General features: G+C 40.3%; 1 protein-coding gene across 1 annotated transcript in view; it reads right to left on the reverse strand.

The window, feature by feature from the left end:
* Positions 1-12,900, reverse strand: part of LOC124760025 (retinoid-inducible serine carboxypeptidase-like) — a 126,678-nt gene that overhangs the window by 67,028 nt on the left and 46,750 nt on the right. Inside the window, exon 8 of the mRNA XM_047249097.1 lies at positions 12,287-12,457. Coding sequence (XP_047105053.1) covers positions 12,287-12,457 — 171 coding nt within the window. The remainder of the gene's footprint in view (positions 1-12,286; positions 12,458-12,900) is intronic.

Below are 12,900 nucleotides of genomic sequence, written 5' to 3' on the forward strand. Positions count from 1 at the left end.
TGATTCATATCAATCTGATGTATGTTGCCTTCATGGCATTGCAATTTTAATGGCCAGTCATGTGTTTTAAGTACTTGGTATTAACAGTATGGCATTTGGTGACACCTCAGCGGTGTAGTGCGCAAAATAGTAATCAATGGCCAGCGACACCACAGTGGTGTATTGTGCATAGTATTGTTCAGTGGCTGGTGATGCCCCAGTGTTGTCGCGATCACAGTATCGCGCAGTGGCTGGCAGCAGCACTTTAGTATCTTTTGCATTCTGTTGGTGTTTTGTTCAGGTAACAAGTTTTTGTTTTGTTTTTATAAGTACTTGTGCCCTTTCATCATGGCAAACAAAAGAGATGATACAATTATTTACGAATGCATGGACGTCTTGTATGACATTCTGGATGACTTGGCTGACTGGGAAGAAGACATTGGATATCAAAAAAATTATAGTGAAGCAGAATCATTGAAAGATATTGAAATATGACCAAGAATAATTCAGTGAACGCTACAGTTGCCAATTGATTTTGATGACTCAGATGGAGAAAACAATGCACAGTGGTCAGACTTTGATTTACCGAGGACCAATAATCAATTTGAAGGATCTCTGGGCCCAAACATATTTCCCAAAGATACACAGAGTGTCAAGGATATCATAGAATTATATATTGGGAACCATCTATTTGAATATGTTAGCAATGAAACAAACAAGCACTACAGTCAAAATTGCAATAGAAGGACACTGGATAAAAAATTGCCAAATTTGTTGACGTTATTGGGCTCAAACTTAGAAAATGGTTTGGGCTTGCTGTCCTTATGGGAATGGTAAAAAAATCAAGGATTGATGATTATTGGTCAACGAATCCATTGATAGACACACCGATATTTTGCAAAATGATGTCCTGCAACCGATTCAGATGAATATTATCATTTTTACATTTTTCTGAAAACAACAATAAACTGTATAATGCCAACTGACTTTTCAAAGTTCAATTTGTAATTGATCATTTTTCCAAAAAATTAAAGAAACTTTTAATCTAAGTCAAAACATCTCAATTGATGAATGAATATCGTGGTGTGGATGGTCAAAAATTAAAGTTTACAATCTGTCAAAAGTTATGAAATATGGCATACTCATTCAGATGCTGTGTGATTTGAGTACAGGATGCATTTCCTCATTAAAAATATATTAAAGCACTGGACAGCCTTTAGCAAAAACAGTGATGGACCTATTGACACCTTCTTATGGAAAGTGGCATCACCTCTACATGGATAATTATTATAACAGTGTAGAACTTGCAGAGAAGTTACTTGAAAAGAAAATTCAAGTTTGTGGAATGATATGGCAAAATATAGGATTTACAGAAAAATTAAAGTGCACAAAAGTCAATGTGTTTGAAGCTTGTCATCAACGGAAAGGTGAAGTAGTTGCACAGTTATGGAGAGCTTAGAAAACTAAAATGATATGAATAATCTCTACAATACATAATGCCACTTTGACTGAGACTCAAAGAAAATGTAGAAAAACCAACTACACAATAAAAAAACGTGAAAGAATATTAGGCTACAACAAATATGTGAAAGGAGTGGATCGGGCAGACCAATATTTGAGTTATTACCCTACATACAGAAAAACTACAAAATGGTCAAAAAAGGTTTGCATGTACCTCTTTAACTGCATATTATTTAATGCATTCCGTACATGGCAATATTTCAATACAGAACACAAGAGTCTCCAATTTCACAATTTTTTATTGAAAGTATCTGATTCATGAATAAAAGAAAAACTTGGGGGTTGCCACTACATCGCGTTTGTCTCATCATGATCCACTTGACAGACTTTCAAGACACATAAGCCGAAAAAAGAGACTTGATGTGGAAGTCTTGTGGAGTTGCAGTACACCTTGGAGACTGTTTTGCTGCATATCATGTGAAAGAGAAATACTAAGTACCAAAGACAATGCAAATAAACAGTTATATGAAATAAACAAATTTTTTATTTATTTGCATACATATATCTTTGAAATTTCATGAAAGTAGGGGGAACAGAGTTGTGAACTTATGAGAACTAATGATGAGATTAATAAAACTTAACCATATATAATCTCCTGATAATGTCAAGAATGGCCAGCAATGAGCCAAGTAATCTGAATTAGTGCTGCCAGTACCAAGTCAAATAATTTGTAAGAGACATGTGGGAAGCAAAGCATTAAAGGCTTCGCTATTCTGTGCACAGTGTACGCTACTGTTAGAAGTATTTTTTCTGTATCATGAAAACTAACTTTAAATGTGAGTAAATGTACAAGGCATTGCTATAAAATTATGGAAATGATTCTGTCACAGATAAGTATGCATACGCCAAAGATGACAGACCAAACAACGGAAACTCCAGGTTGGAATAACAACAATATAAGGCATAGGATAGATTGCTACTCACCATAAAGATGTCCCACTAATTTATAGACAGGTACAATGAAAAGACTGTTACACATGCAGCTATTAGCCAAAGCCTTCCTCAGAAAAAAAGCATACATACATTCACACAAGCAAGCACACATCATGCACACTCAGCCGCCACCAGCAACAGCTCTGACTGGAATGCAACTGTCACATGAATAGCAATCTGGAGTGGGGCAGGGAGGAGGAGGGTTGGCAGGGTATGGGTGAGGGAAGAGAAGAGTGCTGTCTAGCAGGGAATGTGGGACTAGAGACTGGCAGGTGCAGTGTCATGAAGTGGGGCATGGGAAAAAAAAGAAAAAAATGGAGAATAAAAAAGAAGCAGAACAGAAAAAGAGGAGGGCAGGAAAGGAGAGGAGCGGAAAAGGAGGAGAAAGGTAAAGGATAGGAGTGGAAAAGGAGGGGAGCAGGGAAGGGGAAAAGATGAACAGGTATACTGGCACAGGGCGGCACACAAAGAGGATGGGGATGTGTAAGAGGGAAGGAGGTTATAGGATGAGGGGGTGGAGGGTATGGGGGCAGTAGGTTACTCTATGTTATAATTTTGGAAGTAGAGAATGTATTGTAAGGATAATTCCCATCTGCACACTTCATAAATGCTGATGGTGGAGGGGTGAATCCAGATGGCCCAGGTTGTGAAGCAGCCATTGAACTGAAGTATGGTATGTTCTGCAGCATGTTGTGCCAGAGCATGGTCTACTTTGCTTTTGTGCACAGTTTGGTGGTAGCCGCTCATCCTGGTGGATAGCTGGTTGGTAGTCATATCAATACAAAAGGCTGTGCAATGGCCGCAGCAGAGCTGATACACAACATGGCTGCTTGCACAGGTGGTCCAGCCTTTAACTGAGTAAGATTAGCCTGTGACAGAACTGGAAGTATTGAGTGGGTGGATTGGACAGATCTTGCACCTAGATCTTTCACAGGGATATGATTCCTGTGGCAAGAAGTTGGGATTGGGTGTGGTGTAGCTATGGACTAGTTATGTTGTGGAGTTTGGGTGGGTGACGGATACCACTTTAGGAGGGGTAGGAAGGATCTTGGGTAGGGTGTCACTCATTTCAGGGCATGATGACAGATAATCAAAGTGCTGACGAAGGATTTGGTTCAATTGTCCCAGTGCAGGGTGGTATTGGGTGGTGGAGGGGGAAATCTTTTGTAGCTGGCTCTTGAGGGGTGGTGGGAGGATTGGGGATGTGTGGGGAAATGGCACAGGAAATCTGTTTGCGGACTAGGTCTGAGGATGGGAAAGCTGTATGCAATGGTAGCTGTGAAAATGTTGGTACAGTTTGTGGTTAGTGAGTTTAATGTGGGCAGAGGTGTGAATGGAGCCATCAGAGAGGAGGAGACCAACGTCTAAGAAGGTGGCATGCTGGGTTGAGGAGGACCAGATGAAATGGGTGGGAGAGGTTTTGAGGTTGTGAAGGAATGAGGCTAGGGTACCTTGGCCTAGAGTCCAGAGCATAAAGATGTCATCAATGAACCTGAACCAGGCCAGGAGTTTGGGGTTCTGGAAGGTTATCTCTAGATGGCCCATAAACAGGTTGGCACAGGCACTCATGGCTGTGCTGCAGATTTGTTTGTATACTTTCCCTTGAAAGGAGAAGTAGTTATGTGTTAAGATAAAGTTAGTTAGGTGAGTGAGGAATGAGGTAGCGTGTTTTATATCTGAAGGACGCTGGGAAAGTTAGTGTTCAATAGTGGTAAGACAATGGGCATGGGGGGGCTGGTGTACAGGAAGGTGGCATCGACAGTGACAATTAGGGATCCAGGGGGAAAGGGTTGGGTGGTGGAGAGCCAGCAACTGGTTGGTTTGTTTGATGTGGAAGGCTAGGTTATGGAAAATTGGTTGGAGGTGTTGGTCAATGATGGCCAAAATCCTTTGTGTGGGGCACTATAACCAGCTACAACGGGGCATCCAGGGATGTTGGGTTTATGAATTTTGGAGAGCATGCAGAATGTGGGTGTGCGGGGCCTCACAGGAGTGAGGAGGGAAATGGATTCAGGGGAGAGGTTCTGGAAAAGTCCTAAGGCTTTCAATAGGGATATGGTAGTCACTGTGTTCAAATACGACAGTGGTGGGGCTGTCACTAATCTCACAGGGATATGAGGCCGAGGCTTATTTTGAGATGCTCAGCTTGTGGACTATGGGTAGCAGTTATTGCATTCAACTATTTGCTGCTCTGAATTAACATATGTTGCTTCTAGCTACTATCTGTAATAAACTCAAATTGGAGAGAGAATATGAACACTTATTTCTTTCAACAATAGTGAAAGAACTAGCTGCTAGTCAAAAACAACAGAGTAATTAATTGCTAAATCACAGAATACACAGAGTGTTCACATCACAATATGGAATAAGTGTGAGGCAGTGCACCAAGCAACAGGTGCATACACTATTTGACATTCAGTAGTGATCAGCTGACTGCACATGTGAAGCACAGAATATCATGTAGTTGCGACACTAGCCCCCCACCGAGAAGCAGAGCATCATCAGCATCCACCAGACAACTAAGAATCTTGAAGGAAAATGTACATGATGACCAGACCATGTTTGGTGACGCGGTTAAGGCAGGAGGCAGCCAGTTGTTTCTAGATGACAGTGGAGGTGGGTGACAGCTAGGGAGTAGTGAGTGAATCTTCTAACATAAATGCTGCTTTACGCAGTTGATAGAAATTGTGTGCCATTTCCCAATGATCAAAATGCCCAACATCTTGTCATGATGGATCGGAACATAGTGGCAGCTGGTATAAGGAGGCATAAGTGCTTGTCTGCACAACATGATGTGAGTACTGTTAGACAATTCCTTGTGCACAAATGTTGGTTATGAGCCATGGCATGATGCTGGCTGGGGTCAAATTTGCAAAATGTACTCACTCAGCTGCACTATGAAATGTGGCAGATGTGAATCATCTTCCATCAAGGCATATATGTTGACAAATTCCCCTGCCAGCCACAGTCTCTCACTGTATACTGTTTCTGCTGGCGTCACATCAAGATCTGGCTTGCGTGGTGTGCACAGATAATGTAAAACAAATGGTAAGGCTGCAGTCCACTTGGAGTCATAGAACATGAACACCATTTTAAGAGATCTGGGCCATCCCTACAACATATTACTGCTTGCTGGTTGGTAGCTTGGGGTAGACTGGTGGGTTCCACCAGAAAACCTTCTGACATGTGTGAATAGCTGCAACTTGAACTGGTGCCCTCGGTTGGTAGTAATGTGTACTGGACAACCATAATGCACAATCCACTGAGACATGAATGCCACTACTAGTGTCTCTGTGGAGGTGTTGTCCACTGGGGTCACTTGTGGCCAATTTGTAAATCTATGTATGATTGTTAGCAAATAGCGTTGTTCCTCTGATGGTGGCAGGGATCCCACAACACCAATGTTGTCTCTGGAAAGTTCCTGATGGGCATGTGCACTTGGTGTGAAACTTTACTACATTCACAGCGAAGGCACAAGCGAATTCATTGCCAGAAACCTCTGTAGTTTGAGCCATATATAACAGGCAGAAACAATTTTAGTAGTTACTGTGACTCCTGGGTGAGAAAGGGTATGAAGACCATGAAAAATGCACTTGCAGAGTTCTGCTGGCACATATGGGTGAGTCTTTCCAGTGGCAGTTTCACAGTATAACTGCATATTTGTTCCTGGCATGTTTACGAGTTTGAGTTGATGGCCCAGCTCAGTATTTTGAGTAGGTCGTGGAGCTCCTGAACAAACTCTTGCACATTGGACAGGTGTAGGAGATCAACAGTTTCTGTGACAGCACTGACTCTTGACAAGCAGTCAGCTAAAACATTATTCAACATTGAGACTTGCTGGATATCCATTGAAAATTGTGCTACAAATTCAAGTTGGTTGAACTGTCTCGGCAAGCACTCATCATTGCTCTGGCAGAAGGCCTAAGTGAAGGACTTATGGTCTGTATGTATTGTAAATACCCTTGCTTCCAGTTGAGCACAGAAATATCTCACTGCCACGTAGATGGCACACATCATTGTTGTGCAGGCATTAGCTTGTGTAAGAACAAGGTGAGGGGTTGTCATGTCTCATTTACATATTGTTGAAGTGCAACACCAACAGCTGTCTGGCTAGCATCTACTGCTATTGCCATATTGCCAGGTATGTATGTACCACTGGATGAATGAGGACTGCAACATTGGCAAGGTTCTTTTTGGCAGCTTTGAACATGTCAGTCATCACCGATGTCCAAGGCATGACTGCTTTGCCTTTTGCTTTTGGACCAGCTTATGTAACTGTGAGTGGCTCCTGTTGTTTGGTTGCCCATGGCAGGTGGCAGTGATAAAAGTTGAGCATGCTAAGACTAATATGCATTTACTGGATGCAGAATATTTAATATGACTCCAATCTACTCTGGTAAGGGGCGTGATCCCTCTGACGAAATTCGATGGCCCAAGAAAGCAATTTCAGGTCGCCCAAACACACACTTAGAAGCATTCAGGATGATATCATGGGCAGCCAGGCACTCAAAGACTTACTTGAGATGATGCTTGTGTTCCTTTGGTGTTTCTGAGAATGTGAGGATAATGTCTAAGTAAGCAAAACAGTTCAGTAAACCTCATAGCACCAAGACTATAAATCACAGCCACTTTTGTGCAGTGTTCCACAGGCAAAAGTCATAAATAAACTTTCAAATAGGCCAAAAGATGTTATAATGTTCATTTTAGGAATGTATTATTTGGCAACAGGAATCTGGGAGTATGCCTTGGCACAATCAAGCATACTGAACACTTATTTTCCACTTAAGGCATGGCTGCAGTCTTTCAAATGTGGCACAGGGTAATGGTCAGGGATGGTCCTTGTATTTAAGGAATGGTAATCACCACATGATCACCATGCACTGCTCTTTTTGGTATGACATGGAACAATAGTGACTACACACTGTTCGATGTCTTCAGTCAGCATGGTATCAAATTCCATTGTCACAATGGTGTATTTACCTAGGACCAGCCATCTCGGCCTACATGACATCAGGGAGCCTGCTGTGGTGCTGAGATGATGGACAGTATCATGGCATACCTGTTGCAGGCCTGGGAGGCCTCGTGAGTGAGGGAAACTGGTTGAGAAGTTTCATGTACCCTCCTTCTGCTATCTGGATGACCTTGGCACTGTAGCTGGATGCATGGCATCAGAACCCACCTGTAGACAGCTCAATGATTGTGTTGAGCAAGCAGGCACTGGCAACGTTTTTTAGAGCAGGTGGTTGTGTGCTAAGAGATCTGACCTAATTATTGGCTCTGCCATGTCCACAACAATGAATTTTCATACTGAAAACCCAGATCTAGCTTCACATGTTGCATGTTGTTCAACTGAATGGTGGAGTAGTGCTTATGCATTTTGCCTCTTGGCAAAAATACTCAAGTCTGATCCTGTGTTGACAACAAATTTGCACCCCGGATTGTGGTCAATCATAAACAGGCAGGAAGAGGAATGCTCAGATGTGTCGACTTCTGCCTGTTGCTTAAGGTTCACATATTCACATGGCACGTTACACTTATGTGTTTGGTCACCAAACCACTGATTATACAAGCATATGTTAGCTGCTTGTGAGTAGTCACAATGAGGAGTGATCTCTGCCAATATCTATCTTTAACACAATGGTTAGTGAGAAGTTCACTCAGTTGCTTACTTAGGGAATCAACTTTTGTCAACAGACATCATTTGGTTGCTGTTCCAGTCCTGCAACATTCTTTGTCAACTTGTTGCAATCAGATTTAACATCTGTTAAAGTACTGCTGCACATTGCACACATGCATGCATGTGTGCATGCACGCGAAGGTGTGCCCACTCACTCACACACACACACACACACACACACACACACACACACACACACACACACAATGCAAATGCAACAAATACACACATGATCACAATCTGGCAGCTGAAACCAGTCTGGATTCAGCTGCCAGAGACTGTGTCATGCATATGTGAGCAGTGTTTGTTTGTTTGTGTGTGTGTGTGTGTGTGTGTGTGTGTGTGTGTCTGTCTGTTGTTTATTTTTGAGAAAGGTGTTGTTGGCCAAAAGCTTATTTTGTGACAGTCTTTTTGTTGTCCCTATCTGTGACTCATCATCTCCGCTTTATGGTGAGTAGCAACTGTCCTTTTCATAATAATGTTACATTCCAACCTGGATTTTCATTATTTAACTTATACATTACACTTCCTCCACCCCATGAACCATGGACCTTCCAGTGGGAGGGGAAGCTCATGTGCCTCAATAGACCAATAGCCATGGAGGAATGTCTGTTGAGAGGCCAGACAAACATAGTTGCAGGGGTAACAGTCTGGATGATTGACTGGTCTGGCCATGTAACATCAACCAAAATGGCCTTGCTGTGCTGGTACTGTGAATGGCTGAAAGTAGAGGGAAACTACAGCTGTCATTTTTCCCAAAGGCATGCAGCTTTACTGTATGGTTAAATGATAATGGCACCCTCTTGGGTAAAATATTCTGAAGGTAAAATAGTTCCCCATTCAGATCTCCAGGCAGGGAATACTCAGGAGAAACAAAACTGATGTTCTATGAATCAGAGCTTGGAATGTCAGATCCTTTAATCAGGCAGATAGGTTAGAAAATTTAATAAAGGAAATGGATAGGTTAATGTTAGATATAGTAGGAATAAGTGAAGTTTGGTGGCAGGAGGAACAATACTACTGGTCAGGTGAATACAGGGTTATAAATACAAAATCAAATAGGGGTAATGGAGGAGTAGGTTTAATAATGAATAAAAATGTAGGAATTTGGATAAACTACTACAAACAGCATAGTGAATGAATTATTGTAGCCAAGATAGACATGAAACCCACATAGTACCACAGTAGTACAAGTTTATATGCCAACTAGCTCTGCAGATGATGAAGAGATTGAAGAAATGTATGATGGGATAAAAAATTATTCAGCTAGTTAAGGGAGATGAAAATTTAATAGTCATGGGGGACTGGAACTTGATTGTAGGAAAAGGAAGAGAAGAAAAGTAGTAAGTGAATATCGACTGGGCATAAGGAATGAAAGAGGAAGCTGCCTGGTAGAATTTTGCACGGAGCATAACTTAATCATAGCTAACACTTGGTTCAAGAATCATAAAAGAAGGTTGTATACATGGAAGAAGCCTGGAGGTACTGAAAGGTTTCAGATAGATTATATAATGGTAAGACAGAGATTTAGGAACTAGGTTTTAAACTGTAAGACTTTCCAGGGGCAGATGAGGATTCTGACCACAATTTATTGGTTATGAACTGTAGATTAAAACTGAAGAAACTGCAAAAAGGTAGGTATTTAAGGAGATGGGACCTGGATAAATTGAAAGAAACAGAGCTTGTAGAGAGTTTCAGAGAGAGCATTAGGGAACAGTTGACAAGAACAGGGGAAAGAAATACAATAGAAGACGAATGGGTAGCTTTGAGAGATGAAGTAGTGAATGCAGCAGATAATCAAGTAGGTAAAAAGATGAGGGCTAGTGGAAATCCTTGGGTAACAGAGAAAATATTGGATTTAATTGATGAAAGAAGAAAATATAAAATTGCAGTAAATGAAGAAGGTGAAAAATAATACAAATGTTTAAAAATGAGATCAACAGGAAGTGCAAAATGGCTAAGTAGGGATGGCTAGAGGATAAATATAAGGATTTAGAAGCATATATCACTAGGGGTAAGGTAGATATTGCTTACAGAAAATTAAAGAAACCTTTTGAGAAAAGGTATGAATATCAAGATCTCAGATGAAAAACCAGTCCTAAGAAAAGAAGGGAAAGCGGAAAGGTGGAAGGAGTATATAGAGGGTCTATACAAGGGCGATGCACTTGAGGGCAATATTATGGAAATGTAAAAAGATGTAGATGAACATGAAATGGGAGATATGATACTGCTTGAAGAATTTGACAGAGCACTGAAAGACCTAAGTCAAAACAAGGCCCCAGGAGTAGTAGACAACATTCCGTTAGAATTACTGACACCATTGGGAGAGCTAGCCATGACAAAATTCTTCCATCTGGTGAGCAAGATGTATGAGATAGGCGAAATACCTGCAGACTTCAAGAAGAATATAATAATTCTAATCCCAAAGAAAGGAGGTATTGACAGGTGTGAAAAATTACTGAACTATCAGTTTAAAGCATCATGGTTGCAAAATACTATCACAAGTTCTTTACAAATGAATGGAAAAGCTGGCAGAAGCTGACATCAGGGAAGATCAGTTTGGATTCTGTAGAAATGTTGGAACACACGAGGCAATACTGACCCTATGACTTATCTGAGAAGATAGGTTAAGGAAAGGCAAACCTACGTTTCTAGCATTTGTATACTTAGAAAAAGCTTTTGACAATGTTGACTGGAATACTCTCCGGAGCAGAAGGCTATTTACAATTTGTACAGAAACCAGATGGCAGTTATAAATGTGAGGGGCATGAAAGGGAAGCAGTGATTGAGAAGGGAGTGAGACAGGGATGTAACCTAGCCCCGATATTATTCAATCTGTATATAGAGCATACAGTAAAGGAAACAAAAGAAAAAATTGAGTAGAAATTACAATCCATGGAAAAGAAATAAAAGCTCTGAGGTTTTCAGAAGACATTGTACTTCTGTGAGAGACAGCAAAGGACCTGGAAGAGCAGATGAATGGAATGGACACTATCTTGATAGGAGGATACAAGATGAACATCAACAAATGCAAAGCAAGGATAATGGAATGTAGTCGAATTAAATCAGGTGATGCAGAGGGATTTAGATTAGGAAATAAGACAGTTGATGCAGTAAATAAGTTTTGCTATTTGGGGATCAAAATAACTGATGATGGTTGAAGTAGAGTGGAGATAAAATGTAGACTGGCTATGGCAAGGAAAGCATTTCTGAAGAAGAGAAATTTGTTAACATTGAGTATAGATTTAAGTGTCAGGAAGTCTTTTCTGAAAGTATTTGTGTGGAGTGTAGCCATGTATGGAAGTGAAACATGGACGATAAACAGTGTATATAAGAAGAGAATAGAAGCTTTTGAACTGTGGTGCTACAGAAGAATGCTAAAGATTATATGGGGAGATCACGTAACTAGTGAGGAGGTACTGAATAGAACTGGGGAGAAGAGGAATTTGTGGCACAACTTGATTAGAAGAAGGGATCGGTTGATAGGACCCATTCTCAGGCAACAAGGGATCACCAATTTAGTATCGGAGGAAGTGTGGACAGTAAAAATCGTAGAGGGGATTGGTTGATGGGACACATTCTGATGCAGCAAGGGATCACCAATTTAGTATTGGAGGGAAGTGTGGACAGTAAAAATCATAGAGGGAGACCACGAGATGAATATACTAAGCAGATCCAGAAGGATGTAGGTTGCAGTAGTTATTCAGAGATGAAGAGGCTTGCACAGGATAGGGTAGCAGGGAGAGCTTGAATTCTATGTCTCTCCAGATCTGAATTGATCTTAATAATGAATAATTTTATGAACTTCATAGATTTTGCTAATAGTGCACATTTCAGTAAACATCAATAACCACATAAAAAACCTGGAAAGATAAATCAATCAATTGAAAAATTATTTTGAACTTTAATAAAATTCTACTGAAATATAGCAAGCTTTTTATCATAATTGTGTTTTGAAAGTTAACTTAAAAGGAAGAGGGCAAGAAAGGTGTTCCATTCCAATCATACATTGAAATACTCAGTTAAAATAACTAGAACAGCACTACAGTTGTAAGTTAATTTGCCTGCAGTTATTTTTATTTTAAATATTGGTGATGAAACTGATATATCTAAGTTCAAAACAAGAGAAAATCATCTATAAGTACAATTAATTGCTAAATTTACAATAATACATACCGATATCTGTTACTGGCTTCATGAAATCTTCATATAGAGCACTAAAAACATTAGAACCCTGAGAATCCCAGTAAACATCAGAAGGAATGACATCTCCCAAGGTGTTTTTCACATAGCCATTCATCAGTTCGTATAGCTCTGCATCATTTACACGATTCAATCCTCTGAACTCTGTCACAAAAATAAAAACCACATTACTGTTACAGGTGAGGAAAATTCAAAATCATATTTAGTGCTGGAGGATCTTTTAAGTTCACTGCATAACTTAAATGTGCATCTTTAGGGGTTAATAATTTCAGCCTCAGTTATCATTTCAAAAACGATAGGAGAACATATGGCAGTATTGATAGATAATTTATGTTCAGATCCAATTTCATACTACAAAATAGATGTGAGCTGCATAAGAAATGGTTTGTCGGACCATGATGGTCAAATAGCAGTAACCCCAGGAATCCTAAAAAAGGAACAGTACAGTTTCACCTTATCTTACATATTCTCTCAGAGAGAATTTAAGGGATTAATAGTGCAAAGATGCTAAGCTAGGGAACAGAGTGTATAAAAAATTTAATTCTTTTCTAAAAATATTCATGCTACACTGAGAGTCCTGTTTCCTT

This window comes from Schistocerca piceifrons, chromosome 1, assembly GCF_021461385.2.
Source record: "Schistocerca piceifrons isolate TAMUIC-IGC-003096 chromosome 1, iqSchPice1.1, whole genome shotgun sequence".
Taxonomy (NCBI): domain Eukaryota; kingdom Metazoa; phylum Arthropoda; class Insecta; order Orthoptera; family Acrididae; genus Schistocerca; species Schistocerca piceifrons.